The sequence below is a fragment of the Equus caballus genome, chromosome 5 (assembly GCF_041296265.1).
Source record: "Equus caballus isolate H_3958 breed thoroughbred chromosome 5, TB-T2T, whole genome shotgun sequence".
Lineage (NCBI taxonomy): Eukaryota > Metazoa > Chordata > Mammalia > Perissodactyla > Equidae > Equus > Equus caballus.
Window position 1 is genome coordinate 1,782,830 of NC_091688.1, and position 22,966 is coordinate 1,805,795.

At 54.8% G+C, this 22,966-nt stretch overlaps 1 protein-coding gene across 4 annotated transcripts; it reads right to left on the reverse strand.

Annotated features, from left to right (window-relative positions):
- Positions 1-4,422: 4,422 nt before the first annotated feature.
- On the reverse strand, positions 4,423-22,124 carry NUAK2 (NUAK family kinase 2). 4 transcript variants are annotated; one of them, XM_023640397.2, is made up of 8 exons: positions 21,635-22,124; positions 12,821-12,941; positions 10,158-10,309; positions 9,752-9,817; positions 7,705-7,824; positions 7,051-7,183; positions 5,593-6,371; positions 4,423-4,761 (listed from the first exon to the last, which is right to left on the reverse strand). In XM_023640397.2, exons 1-8 carry the CDS (start codon positions 21,878-21,880, stop codon positions 4,702-4,704), a joined length of 1,677 nt encoding a protein of 558 aa, XP_023496165.1. In that variant the 5' UTR covers positions 21,881-22,124; the 3' UTR covers positions 4,423-4,701. The 4 variants fall into 4 exon arrangements, with proteins under 4 accessions (XP_023496165.1, XP_023496164.1, XP_023496167.1 ...); XM_023640396.2 differs by lacking the exon at positions 4,423-4,761 and having other exon boundaries at positions 5,160-6,371; positions 21,635-21,986; XM_023640399.2 differs by lacking the exons at positions 4,423-4,761; positions 21,635-22,124 and adding an exon at positions 16,288-16,384 and having other exon boundaries at positions 5,160-6,371.
- Between the last annotated feature and the right edge of the window lie 842 nt (positions 22,125-22,966).

Genomic DNA, 22,966 nt, shown 5'->3' on the forward strand with positions numbered 1-22,966 from the left:
AAAATGCAGATTCCCGGGCCTTCAGTGGGCTGTGCCCAGGCTCCCCAGAGACCTGAAGCCGGAAGGCCTGAAGCACAGGAAGAGGCCTGGGAATCCGGGAGCTGGCTCCTTCTCCCAGCTTCGGTTGGACAAGGCAACTCCCATCCCCTCTGCCAATGTCAGATGCAGAGCCCTGGCCCAAGGATGACATTTCTAACATCCTAATAAAACCTGTGAAAGCCTTTGAAGGTGTGCAGCCATGGAGCTGGAGGGTCTCGAGGAGTCTTCCAGTCCCGGCCTCTCATTGCACAGGTAGGGAAACCAAAGCTCAGGAAGGTTCGACCGCATGAAGGGCCATTTCCCCCAACCTTCTCCTGCCACCCCAGGAGAAGGCCCTTGATCTTCCTCTGGAGCGGGAAGCCATCCCAAACAGGCAAGACTGCCTCCCCAGCTCGGCACCACCCACCTGCCCCGCTTTCAAGCTTTTACAAGCAACTCATCAGCCTTGGGAAGAAGCGCTTTCCGTTCAATAAAATCCCAGAATCTTTACAACTAACGATCTTCAAGTCATCTCGTCTGATTTTCCATCCAAAGCAGAAATTCCTTCTCACAACAGCTCCTAAATCTCTATCTCTAACTCATGTCTCTTTCCCAGATTCCAGACTCTTATCTCCGCTGGAGGTCTGAGTGCTCCCGACTTCCCCCACGCCCTCCACCTGCAGGCCTTCCTGTCTCAGCTAATGGACACACCACCCTTCAAGTCCTTCAGGCCAAAAGTCATGGAGTTGACCCCCACTCCCAACCCTGGCTATTCTCAACAAGCAGCTGGAGGAATTTTTTTAAATTGGTAAGTCAGACCATTCCACTCCCTTTGCTCATAGCCTCCACAGGCCCCCCATTTCAGTCCGAATGAAAGCCATGGCTGGATAAGGGCTCACAGGGCCCTGTGTGATCTCCCCCACCCCCTCATTTATCTCCCTCAGCCCCCTCTCTGCCACTCTCTCCTGCACTCACTCTGCTCCAGCCTCCCTGGCTGTTCTAGAGCTGCCTGACCTGCTCCTGCCTGAAGGTCTTGGTGCAGGCTGGTCCCTCCCTGGAGCACTGCTCCCCCAGACACTGACTCCGTTAGCTCCCTCCTCTCCTTCAGGTCTTTGCACAAGGGTCCCATCGTCAGTGAGTCCCCTGTTCACCCCTATTTACAGTTTTATTCTTTGTCCCGTCCATCTCTGTACCCCTTCATTCTCCTAATATTTATGACCTGCTAATATACTATATAAGATACTTACCCATTATACCACTGCTTTGTCTTTCTTCCTCTGTTACAATGGAAGCCCCATGAGGGTAGAGATTTTTGTCAGTTTTGTTCGCAAATGTGAACGGAGCCTAGAACAGTGTACACTGCAGGCACTCAGTGGATAGACCCTTACTGAAGGAAGGAGTGAACGCATCCTGCAGGTGACTGCTTTTTCAAGCTGGACCCTGCGTCTCGGTGGCCCCCACCAAGGTGGAGTCCTGCTGTCTGAGCCATGAGGCTACCCATCTACTCCCTTGTTCAGAAGGCCACCCCTGTCATCTGTTAGGGGATTTCCCCAAGTTCTCTTCCTCTGCCTAGAAGTCCCCAGGCTCTTCAGCTCACCCTTCGTCCTGGGTGCATCCTGCTCATCAGGACATGCTCTGGCTGTCAGTCGCTCTGCAGATCCTGACTCACAGAGCTGACTGAGGAGCTCCAGAGGGTGTGGGCTCTGTGCCTTGCAGGGCACTGCTGCTCCCACACTTCTGAACCCCCATTTCCCTTTACTTGAGCCCACCAGGAGGGCCCAAGGCAGCCTGGCTGGATTGGGGCCAAGGGAGAAGTGAAAGGGTTGTCCTGATAGTGGGGACAGGCCAGAATGCCCTGGGGGTGTCCCTCCTTGCACAGGGAGGACCTCTGCACTACCCAGGGAGGGGGTCCACTCGGGGACAGTCTGGATGGACTTGCCTGGGAAAGGGCTGAGGACAGAGAGAGGATCTGACCAAGAGGTTTCTTGTCTTGGTCTCAGAAGGCCCTTTCCTGTCTCCCAAAGTTGTCCCCTGCAGTCGCAGTTGTTGTCTGGGTTATTCACATTCCAGAAGTGCTGTTGTGGCACTAAATATTCCTAGGCTCCAGCCTTCTCCCCGTGGGCCCCACGTCACCTCTCTGAGCCTGCTTTCTGGGATGTTTTTGGTATGAAGCATCCTGGCAGGTGAGGGGAAGGGCCCTGCAGCAGCGATCCGCAGCCCAGGCTAGGTCTCTTTGGGGCCAGATAATAGATATTCTCTTCCCAGCCAGACTCTCCTTTCCCATTAGGCTCCCCCACATCCACCCTGTCTCCCCGCCCGCCCCTCCCAGCTCCTGGCCTAGAAGAAGACGTTAAGCAAACAGAGCACAAAGAGGACAAAGATCTCAGGACCAAACGCCTCCACTTTTCCCCTCCTTCACTGAAGTCCCCCCGCCCCCCACTGAGATTGTGCTGAGGGACAGGGCTGCAGGGTCTGTGGCCGCGCCCTCCCCCATCCCACACCCTGCTTTCCCTCCTCTGTGGCCTCCCTTCTCCCCTCCTGGCCACTTCAACTTCTCCGTGATCCCACTCAGTCCTTCCTTTCCAGCTCCCTTTGGGGCTTGTGGAGATGAGGGGAGAGCATTTTAGCAGAAGGAATTGCTGTATTCCTTGCGCCTGCAGAAGAGCACGGCGTGTAATAGATGCCCGATAAATATTGCCAGTTCCATTCACCGATGTTCTCTCCCGCGCTCTCCAGCCAAATGCAGCTTAAATGACCCCCCTCCCAGGCTAAGGTCTGGCATCCCACCTGGCTGTGGGGTCTGGTTTTCCCATTTGCTAGCTAGGCAAGTTATTTAATGTTTTTGAGTCTCAATTCTTCTTCTGTAACATGAGAATGATAAAGATTGTAACAAACTAACAAGGTTATCTCTCAGGAGCATTAAATGAGATAACACGGACAGCATAGGCACTTCCTAAATGGTAGCCCCTATCATCTCCTCCGTTGCAATTTTTTTCTGTCACCCAAACTCCCCTTCAACATTATCTGAACTGACATTTTCTCCATTGAACTTTACTTATTTTTATGCAGGCTAGCTTGCTGTCCAGTCTGCAGCCTCCTTGAGGCTAAAATCTTGTGTTGCACCAAAGACTCAGCAATTACCTCTCTCTTCCATAGAGCTTAGCCCGCAGTAAGGCTGAATCCTGAGCTGAATGAATAAATGAGCACAGACACCCCCACGGCTGAACCCCGTGCTTCGTGAGGGGAAAGACCCCCCCCACCCCGTCTATTTTTCTGATGTCTACCTGGAGTCTAGCCCAGCGCTCCAGCACTCAGTAGGACCTCAAAGGTTTTAGCCTTTAGTTGAGCAGTTGTAGCCTAAGCCATTTCTTGTTTGCTCTTGCATCTTGACCCCACAGTTGCCTCGCCTCCCCACTTCTCCCCCAGACTCAGCAACTTTGCCAGATGCAGGGCGGGGAGGGAAGGTCCAGAGCTGCAGGCACCCATGGCTGCAGGAGGACAGGTGTGCTGCCGAGCGGGGAGCTGGAGCTGCGCAGGCCCGCCAACACCAGAAGAGGGAGGGAGCCAGCCGGCGGCCTGCCTGCACTTTGTCCTTATCCTCCCTTTCATCCTAGCCCTCAGAGCCAGAGTTTCTCAATGGAACAGGCGTGCAGGGAATGCTCTGCAGGGGGCTGAGAGGGTTGGCCTACGAGGGGGGCATTCCAAGCATTCTTTACTGCCTCTCTGAGTCAGGCGGTGGGGGCAGAGAGGGGAGCAGCTGCACAGCACTGGAGGAAAGCGGATTTCTTTGGAGGGAGAGAATAAAGGCAGTGGGGGCGTCTTCAAACAGCAGGGGACAGAGCTGGAGCGGGGAGGAGGGGATGGAGGATGGGGGAGGGGTGGGAGAAGAGGGAGGGAAGGATGGGGGCGGGGCTGTATAATCTGCCAAACCCAGCTCTTCCTTCAGTGCTAAAGGCAGGAAGAGCAAATTGGGACCCTCAGCCCAGGGCTCACCCACCTGCGTGGTCGACAGGGCAGAAGTGCTGATAGAGGTATAACGGGGAGATTTCAGAGCTAAGAGCTGGGTTTTTTTTGTTGTGTTTTGTTTTTATTAAGCAGGCTCTCTGTTTCCCATCCGTGACAGCCCAGGGGGCGTGTGTCAAGAGAAGGTTCCAAGACTTGCGTCCCACCTCCCCGAACAGAACAGCAGAGGCTACTTTCCCATCACTGTTCTGGTTTTTAACGGAGTGGTTCTTCCCGGCCACAGAGGAAGGGAAGAGGCACTATCAGGTAGGCAGAATTGGGCGTGGAGCGAGGGAGCCCGAGACCCCATCCAAACAGTGCAGTGGGACATGGATTTAAAAAAGGGCCCCCCCTTTCCCACCATCAGCAGGAAATCACTGCAAAAATATCACTACACAAAAGTTAGATGTCATAGTGGATTTCCCCAGAACATAGTATTCACATTACTGAAAACAGCAAGACTCACTTTTTTAAAAACACAGAGCTGAAAACATAAAAATAAATAAGGACATTCCAGGGGCCTGAAAGTCCAGAGAAACGGACGTGTCCATTCTCAGTGGCAAGAGCAACTTGGAGGCCAGAGAAGTTCAGAGTCTTTGAGGTCCAAGGTGGGCTCCAGGAGAACCTGGGCCCTTTGAGATGAAGTCCAAGAGCAGCCTGAGCCCTTCAAGTCTTTCAGATTCACAGCAGCAACCTCAGGAGGCGTGGGCCGGGTTTGCGGGATGGGAAAGGGGAGAGAACCTTTGAGGAAACAGAGGTTGTGTTCTCTTACTGCTAGGATAAATAAGGGAGGGTGCACTCTAGGAGACCACTCCCAGGGCCCCCAGGCACCTTAGGGGGTGCCACATGCCAGGTTTAGAGCTCGGTGGGGTTGGGAATGTAGATATGCACTTTCCATCCCCACCTTGCCACGGAGGCATCCCGCACAAAACTTACTCATTGCAATAAAGCAGATGGGCACTGACAGAGCGCTCTTTCCAGATCCCCAGGGCTTACTTGCATATGAGAAACAGGAACCTGGCCTTGGCCGCTGGCCTTCCCTTCTACTTCTCTACTCTGCCCCTCTACTATCTCCTTGGTTTGACGGAGCTGAAGACGTTAAACCCTCTATGCATTTCACTTGCCCATTTCCCACATCCAGCCCTCCCCAGGGCTCAACTGCAAACCACCTCAGCCTTCTGGGCTGGGATGCTGGTCCTGGGAGGCAGGGGAGAAGGCAGTCTCCCCTCAGGGTGCAGCCAACTGCATCTTAGAGCCTGCCTGGGTAAGGCAATGCCCCGCCCGCCCTCAGCTGAGCTTTGAGTGGACGCCTAGTGCCTGTCGGTAGGTCTCCGTGACCTCCTGGCAGTCTGTCACAGAAAAGCAGCTATCCCCCAGGGGGTCCTGCCACCAGCACCTCAGGCCCCTGCTTCCAGGGCCCTCTGAGGGGGGCTCCTCAAGCCCCATGAGGTTGTCCACAGATACACAGCCCCGCAGTGGGGGCTCGGGGAGCCGTTCGGGCAAGTCCAGCTGGTCAAAGGACTCAGAGGACAGGATGCTGTCCTCACTCACAGCCCCTGAGGGGTGACTAACCCGGGCCGGGGGGCGAGGTGAGGCCAGTTCATCCAAGGAGCCGAAGGTGGCGGGGGTGGTGAGCTCCGAGGCTGTGCGGGAGAACCTGCCGTTGTGTTTGAGGATGCCCTTGCGATGCAGGAGCAGCCCTGAGGCTTGCAGGGGCTTCTGCTTCACAGAGTCCCCACTTACAAACACGTCCCCCGCATCCAAGAGCTCCCCCGACTCGCTGGGTTCAGGAGACGAGTAGTAGCCGGATTCCCGCTGCCGAGACTTCTTGAGGATGCCCTTCCTGGGGAGCAGGGCGGCAGCCTGTCCTGGGCTTGTGGGGGCAGGGCTGAGCGCAGGGTCCTCCCGGGTCCCCTCCAAGGAGGTCGATGCCTTCTTCTTGAGAATGCCCTTTGGCAGCTTGAGGTTGCCCTTGCCAGGGTGAGGGGAGGTGTCGTCAGCCGGGTCCCCCTGGAGAGACTGGGCCATGTCATTCTCTTTGCGAGACTTCTTGAGTGAATGCTGGCGCTCCAGGCCGGGGGCAATGCTCCCACCTCCAGGAGCATGCTGCTTGAAGAAGCTGCATACCTTGGCTCCGTTCTCCAGGAGGGGGCGGGAGGACCGCCGGAGCCAGTCAGCCACGGAGGCCCGGCCAGAGTCGCTGCCAGGGTGCCCTCCCTCATGCAGAGCCTCCTGCTCACTGACACGGGTGGTGTAGCCCCAGTTGACCCACCAGTGACTAGCCACATCCTCTAGGGTGGCCCGGCGGGTGGGGTTCACCATTAACAGCCACCGGATCAGGCCACAGGCATCTGGAGGACAAAAGACAGAAGCTTCGGATGGGCAGCCATGAGAATGGACCCCACAGCCCCTCTCACTGACCGACCCCCATTTGTGCTAAGACGTTGCTCACTCCTGCGTCAGAGACGTCCACTCCACCTAGGGCTCCTCTCGCACCCAGCCCAAGTGGCTCCCTACAGCCTCCAGCTTTCCTGGATGGGTTCTGCCAATTTCCTCTCCATCCCATGACCCCTCAGGCCCATGGCCCCCTCCCTAGCTTGCTTTGTATGTTAGTATGGATCCCCTTCTCTCCCCTGAAATGCAGCCCTCTTAGGGTAGAGACTGTGCTCAAAGGTAAACCAAGGTCCTCACACCCTTCTTCCTGCCTTCTACATCATACGTGAAAGGAGAGAAAGATTTCTAAGGATGAGGACAAAAGCAGTAGGAACTGAGACTATTGTAGCAAAGAGGATCTAAGTTAGACCTCAGGAAGCACTTTCCAAATATAATAAAGCATGCTTGAGATATCCCTTCCTTCCTTGGAGGTCCCAGGCACTGGAAGCAGAGAGATGACAGCAGGAGATGGGGTGGAAGGTACCCTTATCTACAGGGGGCTGCCCTCTTCACTTTGTTGCCACTGTCTAACTTCTGCCTCAGGAATCAGCGAGGGACACCAGGTTCTGGACGAGCACACCCACACCTCTCACTCACCAGAGGGTTTAGGCGGCTCCCGGTAGGCCCCGTTACTAATTTGTTTCACCAGCGTCTTATGGTCCTGCCCGTCAAAGGGCATGGCGCCATGCACCAGGATGTACAGGAGAACACCCAGGGACCAGCTGTCCACCTGAGAGAGAGAGAGAGAGAGATCAGCGGGGATGCCCATGTGCCGCAGGCTGGATGGCTTCCAGCCTCACCTCCAACACCAGCGAAGAAAGGGGTGCACACCGGAGAACTCAGAGGCCAACGCATCTGAGGCCCACCTCCCTCCAGTGCCCAGTGCAGAGGGGGTGGCGCTGCAGAAGGGACTGAGGTTCCCGGGCAGAGTGCTGTCCATCACTTGGCCTTGGAAGGGGCTGCTGCAAGCACAGAACAGTGGCGAGGTCACCCCTTCTGGGCCAGGAGGGGGTGGCTGTGACAGACAGTGCCTCTCCAGGGAGGCTGGCTGGGTGCCAGGAGAGGTAATGGGAACTAGGAGGGTGAGAGGGCACAGAACTAGACTGGGGGTCAAGAGACGTAAGTTCTTCTAGTTTTGCCGCTCCTGGCTAGAGACCCGGCAAGCCACTGCTTTGGGGTAGCCCACTTCTCTCACAGGTTCTAAAGTTGCAGCAAATGGCTGAGGTGGGCTGGTGGAGGGCAGGCACTCACCTCTGGGCCTGTGTAGGGCTTTCCGTTGACGATCTCGGGTGAGGCATAGAGGGGGCTCCCACAGAATGTCTGCAGGAACTTGCCTTGGTGGTAGAGGTTGGAGAGGCCAAAGTCAGCAATCTGCAGGACGGGGTCAAACAGGGGCAGGGGTCACACCAAGGCCTGGGTTGTTCTGCAGCTCTCGGATTGCCCCTTCTAGACTCCGGGGAAACCCAGGCCCCAGCAGGAGGTCAGGGTGCCCATAACCTCTACCCCACACTGGGCACTGCCAACACAGCTCAGGCCCCGGAAGAAAGAGCCCTGAGGAGGTGGTGTCAACAAGGAACGCCTACGCAGGGGTATGTGGGGGCTCCAGGGTCCTCACTCTTCTCGGGCCCCTTTGCTCACGCCGTACTCCACTCCAGGGCTGCTCTCTCCTGCCTACACATCCTCCTGATCCAGCAAGCCCACCTCTCCTGCTAAGCCTTCCACTGCCCTGAGGTCTTCTTCTGCCACAAAGCACTGCAGTTTCCAATAGCTTGCTGTAGCCCTGCTAGTCAGTTCTGTCTCCTCACACTGCCGTGTCAATACATTCCCTATGCTGACCTCCTTCTGCCCCCAGCCCTCTGCAGCTCCTCGCACAGGTGTGACCTATGGCTGGGACTCAGTGGACCGTTACTGATTGAAGGAAGGGTCTACCAGATGGAGGGGACAGTCAACTTCTTGGGCCAACGCCACGACCCTCAGAAGCCAGCCCACCCATCACTGAATGACCATGCAAGATCTGGGCTGCCCTTCCTAGCAAAGGGCTCATCTCTGCCCACACATGGGCAGGAACATGGTGGCATGAACCCAGGGTCAGCCCAGTATAGCTGAGAAGCAACAGTGAGGGCCGAACAAAGATCAGGGCTATGGCTATAGCCGAGGAGAAGAAATCTCCTTACATGACTCTCTGAGCAGCTGACACTGAGGGTTTGAGAGGCCCCAGCCCCAGCTCTCACCCCGAGAGAGACCTTTCCCTGACTATCCTCAGATAGAGGCAGAGGCTAATGCCCTGCACTGCTCCGACCTCTTAGCCCCAGCAGAGGGTCATGGGTGCCCAGAATGGGGAGGGGCTGTTTATGTAACTCAGGCTACTTCGTTTATGGTTTTATTGGCCTCTTATCAAGCAGTTACCAGTTGAAGCCTATAATGAGGCAGATGATTGGTACAGATGGGAAAGTTCGTGCCTGCCCAGGCTGTGTGGGTTTATTAGCTCTGGCTTCCCTCCCCCTGGTCAGCATCAAAGCGAGCCCCACCTGCTCCGGGAATGGGCTGGGTAAAGGGAATGAACTCAGTGCCAGGGCGCCTCAGGGCACAGGTCAGGGGCCACTGGAGGAAGGACTATGTCCTGGGTTCAGGAAGATTCCGCGGAGGGTCCAAGTGCAGAGTCAGAGCCCCCCAGGGACCTGCAGGGAGCAGCCCTTGCCGTCTCCCCCTTCCAGCTCTGATCTGAGTCCATCCCATCAGCGTGAACTTCTCAGACCTAAATTTAACCGCTTAGACATGGGAATGCAGCAGCTGCAGAAAGCTGGGGCTGGAGTGCTCAGTCTGTGGGGAAAGGTGCCAAACAGCTACCTAATTACAGAAGATTAAAGTGCACGTGTGTGTTTGTGTGTGCACGTGCGTGTGTGCGTGCATGCAGGTGGGGAGATGAACTCAGGCCGTGGCCCTCTCCCTGCCAGCCCCAAGGTTGGGAGCCAAAGGCGACCCTAGATCCTCTCACCCTGTGACATCAAGAGCACTGATCAGGGAGTCAGAAGACCTTGGTTCTCGCCCAGCCTCAGCCAGAAGCTAGCCAAAGACCTTGTGCAAGTCATCCCTTATTTAGAGGCCTCAGTTTTCTATCCATAACATGAGGCACTGGACTAGATGACAGCTGAGGGCCCTACCAGTACTAACAAACAAATCTGAGCTTTGCTCAACTCCTTCTGGAAGCTCCTAGAGGCTCAGAGATAATTGATTAGGGACAGTGCAAAAAGACTGGGGATAGGTGCGGGAGCCGCTGGAAACGAGAAGTGGGGCTCACCTTGATATTTCCATTGGCATCTAAGAGGATGTTCTCCAGCTTGAGGTCCCGGTGGACAACACCATTCTGAAAGAGGGAGGGAGGAGGTCAGGGGAAGCTCACAGGGGAGGGAAAGACAGGAGGACCTAGTCTGGGAAGTGAGGTAAACACAAAGCGAGCCAAGCAGGGTGAGCACAGGTAGGCTGGGAATACTTTCTTTATTGGGACTTAGAGCAACAAATCATAGGCCCTTCCATCCCGGGCAAGAGAGTCAAGACCAGAGACACTGACTCTCCCTAGGCTGAGGCCAGAACCTAGTCTTGCCTCTGCTTCTGTCTCCCTGTGTGATCCTGGACAAGTCATGGAATCTCTCTCGGGCAAACCAGCCCCCAAGCCCCAGGGACCACCCCACCAGAAGGGTGCTCACCTGGTGGCAGTAGTGCACGGCGGAAACGATCTGCCGGAAGAAATGCCGGGCGTCGCGCTCGCCGAGCCGCTGCCGCTCGCTGACGTAGTCATACAGGTCGCCTCTGCTGGCGTACTCCATGACAATGACGATCTTGCTGCTGCTCTCAAACACTGGGGCAGAGCAAGAGGGCAACGTCAGGCTCCTCAGAGTGCACTGCTTCCCACAGGGGCCACGCGCTCCTCCCCGGACCCGGACCCGGACCAGACAGGGCCGCCCTGCAGGGATGTCTGCTGACAGGGCAGGAGAAGGTGCTCTGAAGCAGACAACATCTTCCAGGAGCAACAAGATAAGGCCAAGAGAACTGGCTCCGTCCCTTTCCTTGGAAGTTCAGGCTTTTGAGGATCTTAAAACTACCCTGCAAACTCCCAGGAAGGCCGAGACACCCCTGGATGAGAATGAAAAGTCAGGCTCTCTGGTTCAGAATCCAGTGCTTCCTCGGCTTGTGACCTTGGGCAAACCTGTTCTAGATACATCAGTAAGAATGCAGGTCTGGAGTCTGAATCCTGACCCCATCACTTACTAGCGGGGTGACCGTGGCAAGTTATTCATCCACTGTGCCTCAGTTTCCTCATTGGAAAAGCGGGATAATAATGGCAACCTCACAGGGCTGGGGTGAGAAATAGATAAAAGACAGTGACAGCTTTGGGTCTGGCCGAGCAAGCTGACAGAGGGTCTGACACACAAATGAGCACTCTACAAATGGTACCTCCTGTTGTATTTATTAGGTGCATCCTCAAGCATAAACTTGATAATAATGCCTGCCTTGAGGATCAGAAGAGGGATAAAATTCTATGAAAGTGATTTGCGAACTATAAAGCACAGGGGAGAGCTGAGATATTCACCTGGCTCAACATCTTGGACTTCTCGTCCAGAGCATCCAGGCCAGGGCCTTGTACACAGAAGCGATCAGTAAATACTTGGTAATTAATTGGCTGGCTGGGTTCCTGGCAGTCAGCCGGCCCCAGCTGACTCATCTCCACGTGTGGGAGGGGCCCTCTTGCCACCTCAGGCCTCGTCCTGGCTCCAGCCCCCTGGAAGGTTGGTTCGCCAAACTGGTGTGTGTCAGGACACGTATGTCCGTGACATTGCATCTTTGTGTCAAACGGGTCCTAGGAGTTTGGCTTGCTCAGCCAGCCGCAGGCCTATTGTTGTCTAGCCTGGGAGAAGGAGCCGAGGGAGGTGGCTTCTCCCAGGAGGAGTCCCGGCTCCCAGGCAATTGGCTACATGGCCAGGAGGACTGTGCTTTTTCCCAGGGGAACGTGAGCAAGTGGCCCTGATGTAATGTGGCCCAGACTCCCGGGGCGCGGAGCTGAGACGACCTGTGTGGTTTTCCATATCTCTGCAGGGGTACAGGCAACCTTTGTTCCATGAAATTGGGGATCAGAAGCCAGCTGGGGCACCTTCTGGAGAGCAGCTGGGTTAGAAGTCAGTTCCTTCTAGTCCACATCTCCTGAAGTCTGGGGCAGGATGGAGATGGATGTCGGGGAGTCTTGCCAGTCACACAGTAATTGTGATAGCCTATGTCTGCTGAATCTGAAGGTGCAGGAGACATATCCTGACCCTCAAAGCTCAGTTTCCAGACCCAGCTGGAGACATGGGTGTGGGGGAGAATTCACTTGCACACTCTCTCTCTCACTCTCTCTCACACACACACACACTCTGCCCAATCACCAGGCTCAGGCTGGCTTAACCAATACTCTTTCATCTGCCCACTCTTCCCTGGAGGAAGTACAAACGTACAATTAGCCTTCTCAGCCCCTTGCCTGGGCTCCTCATGGGACAGGCTCAGGCCACGGGACCATGTCAGTGGCTCTGTCCTTAGTCCTCCTATGAACAGAACCCAAAAGAGGAGACTTCTCTTTACTTCCCACCAGGAACATTCAGAGGGCAAAGCCCATGGGCTCCCCCGACTCCCACTCCCACTGTGATCCCTGGCTTCCTGTGTGCTGATATTATGCAAAGGCCGGCAGCAGACAGATGGATGTGGGAGGGTGCTCCCCCTCCACCCCTCATCACCCTCTCCTGCTCACTTTGTTGTCTGGGTCACAGGGAACAGGGCAGCTGGAGTGGAAAGCCAGCACTGATGTCAGAGCAAGAGGAGGCTGAGGGAGACGAGGAGAGGTAGGAGCCCGGGCCACAGCAGGAATGATTCAGGGTACAGGTGAGAGCCTAGGAGGCCAGGTTCTTGGGAAGGATGGAGAACAGCACCCACGCACCTGAGACAGGTGAGGGTCTCTGGATGTTGCAGCCTCCCCCGGATTGCTAAGGATCTCTCTGGTTTGGGGAGGTAGTGTTCAAGGATGGAAAATCTAACAATAACAACAAAAATGCCTACAATCCTCCAAAGTTGAGTTCCTCCATGAGCCGAGCCCTCAGTGACATTTAACTCGGTCTTTGCAACGACCCTCTAACGTGGGTGGGATTATCTCATTCCATAAATGAGGAACTGAGGCCCAGAGACTAAATTAAATGAGTTGTCCAAAGTCATACATCTGGGTTTCACATCCAGCTTTTGCCCAACTCTAAACCTGTGTCTTTTATACTTTTGGGTCATCGTTCTCACTGCTCTTACACACACACGCACACACTCACTCCCAGCATCCAATGCCCCGCCTCTGTACCTTCATGGATGGCGATGATGTGGGGGTGGTTGAGTGACGACATGATCTCGATCTCCCGCCGAATGTGCATCAGATCTTGCTCATCTTTGATTCTGTCTTTCCGGATCGACTTGACGGCCACCTGAGGACAGAGAACACGGGAGAGTGAGGAGAAAGGTCTGGCAGATAAAATAGCCCTGAAGACACTCTGGAGTCCTGGATCTGGTCTGCCTGCGCTACCACAGGGGCCACCGGTGCGCCCAGAGAAGCCACTCCCTCCGGCACCAGGGGTGGCGGCAGAGCAGCTGGGGAGCACCCTCTCCAGAGAAGGCATCCCCCGGGTTAGGTGCAGTCTGTGCTGCAGGAAGGTAGATGGGCCAATGACCATATTCAGTCTACAGAGCAACAAGGAAGGGAACGACCTGCGTTCGTAAGGCCAATGCCATTTGATTTATAAGCAAATTTACACCCTACACCGTGAAGACAAGGAGTGGGGCTGTTGTGCTCACCATTGGATGGAGAGCACAGTGCCTGGCACACAGGAGACACTGAGTCACACTTGTTACAGTAGTAAACGGAATGGCCCTCATGAAAATCTTGGGAGGTAGGTGCAGAACATATCATCAGCCCCATTTCCAGCTAAGGAAACTGGTACCCAGAGAGGTTAAACGACCTACTCAAAGTCACACTGTCAGTAACTGCACAAACTGGGGTTCCACCACTGACTGTGTGGTTTCCAGTCTGGTACTTTCCCCACCACAGTCCTCTAACTTGCTGTAAACAACCAGTCTCTAGCCAAAAGGTGGACACAACCCAAATGCCCATCAACAGATGAGTGGATAAACAAAATGTGGTCATCCATACAGTGGAATATTACTCAGCCATGAAAAGGAATGAAGTTGTGATACATGTCACAACACAGATGAACCTCGAAGACATTATGCTAAGTGAAAGAAGCCAGACACAAGGACAAACATTGTACGATTCTACTTATATGAAGTCCTTAGAACAGGCAAAGGCATAGGACAGAAGGTGGGATGGAGGTCACCAGGGGTAGGAGCAGTGGGGGTGGGGACTTGGGGAATTATCGTTTAACGGGTACAGAACTTCTTTTTGGGGTGATGAACAGGTTTTGGAAATTAACAGTGGTGGTGGTTGTACAACATTGTGAAGGTACTTAATATGTCACCGAATTGTACACTTAAAATGGTAAATTTCATGTTATATTTATTTTACCACACGCACAAAAATCGCCAACAAAAATTATGAGAAAAATACCAGTCTCTTTAGCCTAGGTAAGGAATGTCCCTCCCCCAACAACAAAAAACAAGCAAACAGCTAGCCAGTTCCACAGTGCTCAGCTCTGCTCCCGTCCTAAGGGTGGAACCGCCCACAAGGACCAGCCCCTCCGCGGGCTGTGGAGGGTCCAGGAAGGGCGGAGGGGCAAGAGGAAACGGAGACAGCTCCGCCGAGGCGCAGCCCAGCAAAGCTCTTGGAGACGCGCAGCCCGGCCCGCTGCTCCGCCCCCCGGGCAGGAGGTGACAGCGAGCAGGCGCTGCGCAGTCCCGTGCGCGAGTCCCCGCCCCTCGCGGAGCCTCCCTCGTCCCTTCTGTGAAGTAAACAGGCTGAACTAAGGGGTCCGAGGGCCTTCCCGCTCGGATTTCGGGAGCCGGGCCGCAGAGAAGCCGCGGCCGAGGCTGCGACGACAACGGGGGTACAGGTGCGGGGGGCGGGGCACGGGGCTGGTCAGACCCTGCTAAGTCCTGCCCAAGGACACGAAGGTGAACGCAAGACTTCGTCTTCACGGGAGAGGCAAGTTGTGGAAAATCAGAAGGCACAGACTGAGGTGAAGCGCTCCTCATTCACCTGCCCAGGAGGGTTTGCCTCCCCTCAAGGTCCAAAAGCAGGCGGGAGGAAGGAGACCGCCGGCCGCGGCAGGGCCCTAGCCCTCCCCTCCACAGCGCTCTGGAGGCACAGCGCGGCTTCCGGCTCGGCTGCGGACAGCGCTGGCCTGCGCTCCCCGCGACAGGAATGCGGAACAGCTAATCCGGAATCCGCAAGAGGAGCTGCTCACAATGCCCTGCCCGGTCACCCCGGCAACAGGCCAGGGATGGCTGCCCGCCGCCCCGCTCCCTCCCCGGAGCTGCCGAGCAGCGCAGGGAGGACAATGGCAGCGGGAGGGCTGGTCACCATGGAGCCTCCTCCCAAAGATGCTGGAGAGGCCCGCGCTGCAGCTGCAGGGGCAGAGCCGCCCCTCAGGCACCCCCAACCCCCACCCTGCCCCTTCTGCTCCAAACCTCACAAAGAGCAAGAAGGAAAATCCATGGCTTAGATGGGACAGAAGGTGGGGATGGGGAGGAAGGGGCTGGAATCAACTATGAGGATTCGACCTGGAGCATCACTCCGGCACACCTCTCTCTTCACACCCCTTTTCTCTCCCACAGGGGAGAGCTTATGGATTCCTTCTTTGCTCACTAACATTTGTTATTTTTAAAATGAGACAAGAGATAAAGTACTATGAACTCTTCAGATAAAGGGCCATAAAAGTTATATTAATAGATAGTAAAAAAAAAAAAATCATATGTAGGGGCCAGCCCGGTGGCATAATGGTTGGGTTTGGGCTCTCCACTTTGATGGTCCCGGGTTGGCAGGTTCGGATCCCAGACAGGGACCTACATGCTGCTCATCAAGCCATGCTGTGGCAGCGTCTCATATACAAAGTAGAGCAAGACTGGCAGCAGATGTTAGCTCAGGGCCAGTCTTCCTCACACACACACAGACACACAAACTCATATGTAAATCACATATCTAGATAATGACACAGAACTATTTGAGAGCTTAAGATGCACACGTATGCAAAAACTCGGCACATCTCGGATGTACAATTCCGTACACACAAATGTATATAATAGTGAGATAAGTCATCATTGGCTTAGGGAGCAAACCCTAAAGAAGACAAGGCCTAAAAGAAATGAAGCTCCAAAAACATAAAGGGGTCTGAGTGGTGCTGGGGGGTCCCTGCATGAGTAGAAGGTACACAAGTCAAACCCCTAGATCCATTTCTTTCAATTCCGGAAGCCTCTGATTCTAAATCAGAATTGTTAATCCTCAACGGACAGTTCCACCCCCTGCAAGCTCGTGCTCTGGCCTCAGGGGGCTAGGTCAGGGGCCCCCAGTTATCTACATTATGTCCTCGGAGAGGACAGCGTGGCTGGCGTTTCCCAGGAAGGAAACAAGTTACATCACCAGGCCTTCACCAATCCGCAAGCACGTGACAGACAAGAAGAGTGATGTGTCACTGACGTTGTGGGGCTGGGCCCCTGCTCCCCAACTATCCCAGCCCCACGGGACAGGCCCCTGGCTATCTGCGGGCCCGCCTGGCAAAGCAAATTAGAAATGGCAACAGCTTGGGCTGAGACAGAGCTCCGCACACAGAAAGTATTCAACAATTGTTTACTGGTGAACACAGATCACAAATAAATACTTACTGGTTAAGTCACTGACTGATGGACCAGGGCCCAGATAAGATTTTCTGCCCTTCCAGGCGTGGGTGGGGAGTCAACCTCGGTACAGGGACTAATTCTGAGGGACCTTCGCTCTCATCTGCAAGAGTTGAGCAATCGTTCTCTAGAATAAAAACATACCAACTAGAGCCAAGGAGCAGGGCAACAATCGCTGAATGGGTCAGCCAGAGGCAGAGGGCCACATGCCCGAGACACTCCTGGCGCGTTCCAGTAAAAATGTTAATACTGCCTTTTCACTCTTCAGGGTATCCATGATTAGACAACATATTATACGGCCACCCCACTTAGAGGGGGCAGGAAGCCCAGGCACAATTATATGATTATGCAAATGTGAATACCAGAGCCGTGGAGTGGGTGTCAAGAGCCCCAGTCTCTCATCCTTACTCGCTTCATCCCCCTATTGAGCTACGCAACTCAAGACAAGTCACTTAAATGATCCGGTTAACTGGTTTGGCTAGTTTTAATGTCCTCATCTGAAAAAACGAAAGGGCGTTTATTCTCCAAACATCTGCCGAATACCTACTATGTGCCTGGTGCTAAGCTAGGTGTTGGGGATTCAGAAGAAAACTGGACAGTCCTTGCACCAAGGCCCTCGCTCCAGTGGGAGGACAGGCAATGAAGTCCACTCCAGTCTAGCGTGATGGATGTGGCAGTTTAGGTCCCTGCCCGCCCAGGGGCTCCAGGAGCACTGCAGAGGGCTTTCTTCGCCCGGAGGAGCAGGGAAAACCACCTCTGGGAGAAAACTTTGCTTTAGATCTTGAAGGATGAGGTGGGATTTGCCAAGCCAAGGAGGGCAAGCTAGGTAGGGGCAATAGGGGCATTCCAGGCAGAGAGAGAGGTTTGAGCAAAGGCCAGAGAGAAAGGAACCATTCACAGATTTGCACATGAAGCTCTCTGAGCTCCCTTCCAAACTCGAGCATTTTCTGCTGAGCTTCCGCAGAAATGACTCAGCTGCTACTGTGCCAGGAAGGTGCCAGCCAAGGATTGTTCTAACGGGCTTCTTCAGAGGCCCCACGCTATATGTCTGTTAGCCTGCCTGAGTGAAACTCCTACAGATCCTGGCCTAGGGATGTCCCTGCCCCTGCGGCCCTGCATGTTGGAAAGGCAGCAGACTCATGTCCCACTCCGTTTTGCAAATGGCACGCACTGAAGGCCACAAGGTGCACTGACTCTTCCGAGGGTTCCCAACACATCAGGGCAGTCGGGATCCAAGATGGAGGGGTGTTGCCTGGAGAAGCTGCCATCTCAGAAGACAAAAGTTCCTTGCAGACGCCCTGCCCTGCTTTCACCTCCCTGCCTCCCACCCCTGGAGAAGGGAAGGCGCCACACGCTGCTTGGGCCAGGCTGTGCAGTACCACCAACCACCCCTATCCCACTTACAGACATACAAACGTGCCGGAGACATGGGTGCTAGGGCTCAATTGCTTAAACACTGCCCCTCACCCGAGGAACTCAAATCAGGACTAATCTGGATTCAGGAGAAGATGGCAGAAAGGTCTTAGAAAAAGATCTAGAGGTGCTGGATCCAGATGCCAGCGGAAAGGGTGCAAGCTGGACATTTCTGGTCATAGTTATTGCCTGGAGTCGGAGCCAAGATCCTTGACTCCTCTCTGGCCTTTCACAGAGCAGCTGCTGCCTGGGAGGCGGGTCAAGGAGCTAGAGGATGACCCATTTAGATAACGGAGGAAAGGCTGGGCTGGGCAGAGTTGGGTAATGGGCCTGGGGGGTGGCTCACCATCCCCCCAAGCCTGCCAGAGAACCAGGCAGGAAGCAGGGTTCTGAGGGGAGTTGGGGGTGCCTCCCCTAAGCCTGCTGTGTGCCCACCCCTCCTTCCACTTTCTAGCCCTCTCTGCCAGGTTGCTGGGCAAGGCGCTTCCCTGCCCAGCCCTCTTGTGTGGTTTGGCCAGAGCCCAAGGACAAGAGTCGCCTGCAGCCGGAGCCTCCCTCCCTGCTGCTGAGCAGGCAGGTGCAGGAGGAGTTGGGAGGGCAGCCTCAGAAGAGGAGGCCTTCAGCAGCTGGCCAGGCGGGAACCCTTCTCTGGAGCAGGGGCTGAAGGAGAGACTAGGGCTGCGAACACAGCAGAGGCCAAAGTGGTTTGGCTTAAGGAAGCTGTGCACAACCTCGTCCTCTTGCTCAGGGCAGGACAGACCCAGGATGGGGGCCCCCAGGAAAGGGAGGGTAGGGCCTAGTCAAACCCAGCCTTGCTGTGATAGTAAGCAACATTGTGTGTGTCAGTTCCTGTGCCGAGCACTTTACATATATTTTCTTATTTAATCCTAGGAGAACCCCACAAGGTAGGAATTATTACAATCCCCACTTTAGAGAGGAGAAAACTGAGACACAGAGAGGTCACACAGCTTGTAAGCAATAGAGCCAGGACTGAACCCTTGCAGTCTGACTCTGAGCTAAGCGGCCTTCCTGACAGGTGAAGACCAGGAACATAGTGTGGTTCATCCACTCAGGATCCCCCAACAGTCAGCATGGGGTGGTGGGGGCTGGCACCCAGCAACTCGTCCATCCTCAGCCCTGCCTGGAGCTCTGGGAGGCGGCTGGAGCCAGCTGTTGGGATGACAAAGCACACCGAGGCAAGCCCGGGCGCAGCACAAGGCCAGCTCCCAGGCCGAGACTCAGTATCGGTCACCCAGGGCCTGTACTGGTCCAGCAGGACAGTATGTTGCAGGAATGCCACTAAACAGTCACAGAACAACTCACGTCCCCTCTCTGGTCCTCAGTTTCCCCATCTGTCAATGAAGGAATAAGACCATCTCAGTCATTTTCAAACATCTGGGAATCCCACACCGCAATCCAATACATAAAAGAGACAGAAGGACCCCTGCTCCAGAGCACTATCCACTTGGACCCCCTGTGCTCCTTACAGCACCCCTCGGATGTAGGACTTCCATGCAGTCATGCCAAAGGCTTTGGTGGACTCCACCATTCCAAGGACTGCAGCAGGTGTTTTTTTCTTTAGAGGGAGGGGCACTCGGGAGCTTGGGAGAGTCACAGGAGGAAACGTCATTTAGATACCAGGAATGTACTTGGAGTCTAGAAGATCCAGAGCAAATATTTGTTTTTCCTTTGATGCCCTCCTGGAGTAGCCATTAGTCCTGCCCGCCTGCCCCTTCCCCTGGACAGTCCCGTCACGCCCCTGATAATGTCATCGAGGCAGGTTAGGAATGGGAAATATGCCAGAAAGGGGGTAGAAAACTGGGATGGGAGCCACTCAGCAGGCTTTCCTCTGAATCTAGCCCCTGCCAACAATCTCGGTCCATTTTGAGGGAGGTCTTGGACCACTCCCATGCCCCTCTGCCCTACTAGAGATCCTGAGGCACCAGGTCACTTTCTTTTCAGGGAGGACAGTGAAGAAGTAGGAATGGGGGTGGAGAAGAGGACTCCTCTCCAGAACTGAGAAATCATCAGCACAGCAGGCAGCTGCTCTCCAAGGAGGAGGGAGACCCCCGGGCAAGTTCCCAGCAGAAGGACAGGGTGGTCTAAGGATAAGGGAGGTTCAGAGCAGGTCCCTTTCCTACTGATCTTGGCTCCCTGCAGAAAACAAGAGGCATGGGGCCAGGAAGCACCTTCTGAATTCTCTCTGTTCTGATGTAATAAGAGCTGGAATTCCTGCCTACAGCCACTCAGGTTTGAAAACTGAAAGCCAGTTTATCTCCTCCCAGAATCAGAGATCGATCTCTCTCTCTCTCTCTCTCTCTCTCTCTCTCACACACACACACACACACACACAGAGGCACGCACCTGTGCGCAGTGACCCAGGTCAAGAGTCTGATGGGATCTCTGAACTTAAATCTCAGTTTCCCAGTGTCTGGGCCACCCCAGTCCCCCGAACCCAGTATGTCCCCTAGCAAGAGGCACAAGCCACGAGCAGCTCTTTTCCAGCTGAGCCCCTGACCAAGCCTGGAACCTCACCCGGCCCTCACACTTCATAGAAAGAGAAAGAAAAGGAAAGCCAGGAAGTACACGATTGCCCAATAGCTGTAACCTGGCAGCGGGCAACTGGGGACTGTGCCAGGAGTTAGCAGGAAAAACATTCTCGGTCCTATTGATGGGGCCATAATCCACCCCCTTTTTCCAGCATCCACTTTCCTTCACCAATGAAATGACTTCTTGAATTTCAAACCAGCTACTGGCTGCAAAAGCAAACAATCTGGGGAGGTGACTGCTGCCACAGCCGACAGGGCAAACCGTGGCCACACACACACACGCCTCTCAACCAGCACCCACCGGGATTGGAGAAATGATCCCTAGACCATCTGACCTAAAAGGCTTGTTATATACAGATTATTTGGCCCCATCCTAGATTTTCAGAATAAAATCCTCTGGGTGTGGAACCAGAGACTAAGCAGTTTAAACAAGCACCGCTGGCGATTCCTACGCACATTAAACTCATTTGCTAACTGACTTTCGGCAAACCTGACATCCTTTCAGCTGGCCTTTCCACATATAAATATCCGTTCTCACTGTGGGTTCTATGTGTCAGAAACAATTTAAATTCACGTTTGTATCTCATTCAGTCCTCATTGCAGATTGTGAGGGAGGCCGTGTCTTCTTCATTTTTGCAGAAGGGGAAAGAAATAAAGTAAATTGTGCAAAATCGCACAGATTATTACTACCACCACCACACACACAGCCACCAAATTAACAGGACACATTCCGGAAAAGGCCCCAAACCCAAAGGTGTCTTGGGGCACAGTGAACCTTGCCCCAGAGCCTGGTTTCACATTTCCCAGACTGAAACACCTGTCATAATGAAACTTGGACCCAATCTTAGACCTGGAAAGGACCTAAGTGTCAAACTCACCCCCACCCCACCCTGAGCAGACCTCCGTAGACTGCTGGGCTGCCAGACTATAAGGACGGAGTTGAAGAACTGGACACCTAGTCCATTCAAACAGCCACACACACATTTTTTAACTCCCAGGAAAATGAGGCACTTTCTACTTCCTCTTCCCATTCTACTCTCTTGGATAGCCTGTTGTAAGTAAGATTCAACTGAAGCCCCATCTTCTTTAGGGAGCCTTCTCATCCCAAGACAGGGCACCCGGCGCCAACCGTCCTCTCACTTATTTGGCTGACCGGTGTTGGGGTTCTCAGGTCCACGACCATTGTCCCTACAAGCATGGCCAGACAGACCTGCAATGGATACCTCCTCCCCCCACCAAACACACACACACACCCTCAGCATGGTAAAGACTGCTGCCCACTCCACCGAGCAAGGCACTAGCCCCCGGCGCAGCCCGTCGCTCAGCGCCGCGGCCAAGCCCGCCCGCCCGCGCCGAGAGGAAGCCGCACTCACCAGGCGCCCCGCGCTCTCCCGCGCCTTCTTCACCTTCCCGTAGGTGCCCTTGCCCAGGGTCTCCAGAAACTCGTAGCGGTGCCGCAGGTTGTGCTTGTGGTGGTGCCGTTTCACCGCCTGCTTCTTCATCGGCGGCTTGGGCGACTTGATGAGCCCGTCGGCCAGCGGACGGCCGAGCTCCGCGTCCAGGGCGGTGGCGGCCGAGGGGGCCGGGCCGAGGCGCCGAGGGAAAGCCCGCGACTCCATGGCGAGCAGGACGGGGACAAGGCGGAGCGGGAACCGGCGGCGCGGGGACAGCTGGAGGCCGGAGCACGCGTCCCGCGCCTGCGCCCGGACCCCAGCCGCACCGGAGCGCTAGGAGAGGCGCCGCGTTCCGAGTTCTTATAAAGGCTCCGCCACGGCCTGGCCACGCCCCCCGCGCCCATTGGCCTGCTCGCTGATTGCGCGTGATCAGGGCCGCCCACATTGGCTCGCCCTGGCCTCCGGCCCCGCCTCCTCCCTGCGCGTGTCCGGGAAAGGTGTCAATGGAGCCCCGCCTACCTGGGCCCCCGGGGGCATAGGCATGGGGAACAGAAGACACCAGCGGAGGCTGTTTGGCAGCTTGGTACTACTGGGGTCTGGAACCTTTGAGGGGCCTTGGAACTGCTCTGGCCTCTGAGGGGCTCTTGGTCCTGGTTGGAGCCACCTGTTGTCCTTCTATTGTGTTTTCTGTTAGCAAAGGACAATCTGACGATCTGACTATAGGTCACCAAAGTATTTCTCCATCCTGAGTAATCTGCTTCTCTCAAGCTAAAATCTAGCAAGTCATTGGACCACTTCTTTAGGGCATAAGGAGAAAGGGGGATGGAATGGGACGGAAGCAGTCTCCAGCCAAGTGGGAGGGCTGGTGGAGAGCTGTCCCCAGGTTCTGAGTTCACCTGTCTTCGGTTAGATCAATCTTAATTGGATCCCAGAAATGCAATTCTGGAAAGTTCCTACCGCTTTATCAAAGAAGGCTTCTAGGATTGAGTGGGTCCCTCAAGATGTGCTGAAATTTATGAAGTGATGGAAGGAGGTGGAGAGAGCCAAAAGGAAATATTCGTTCATTAAAAAACATTTTACACAGCTATTATTTAACTTGTGTCCCCACATCTGTAAATAGTAGCCCACCCAAGGTTTTCCTCCCTGTGATTTTGGAATCAGGAGAACTGGTGGTAGGTCCCTAAGTTTGGCTTGGTTTTTAAGGCCTGGAGCACTAGATCCAGAATCCTCATTCTGAATGTCATTTAGAGTGAAATGAGAATACCCATAGGCTCTCCTCCTCCCTGTGGAGTGTAACGGGGAGACAGGAAT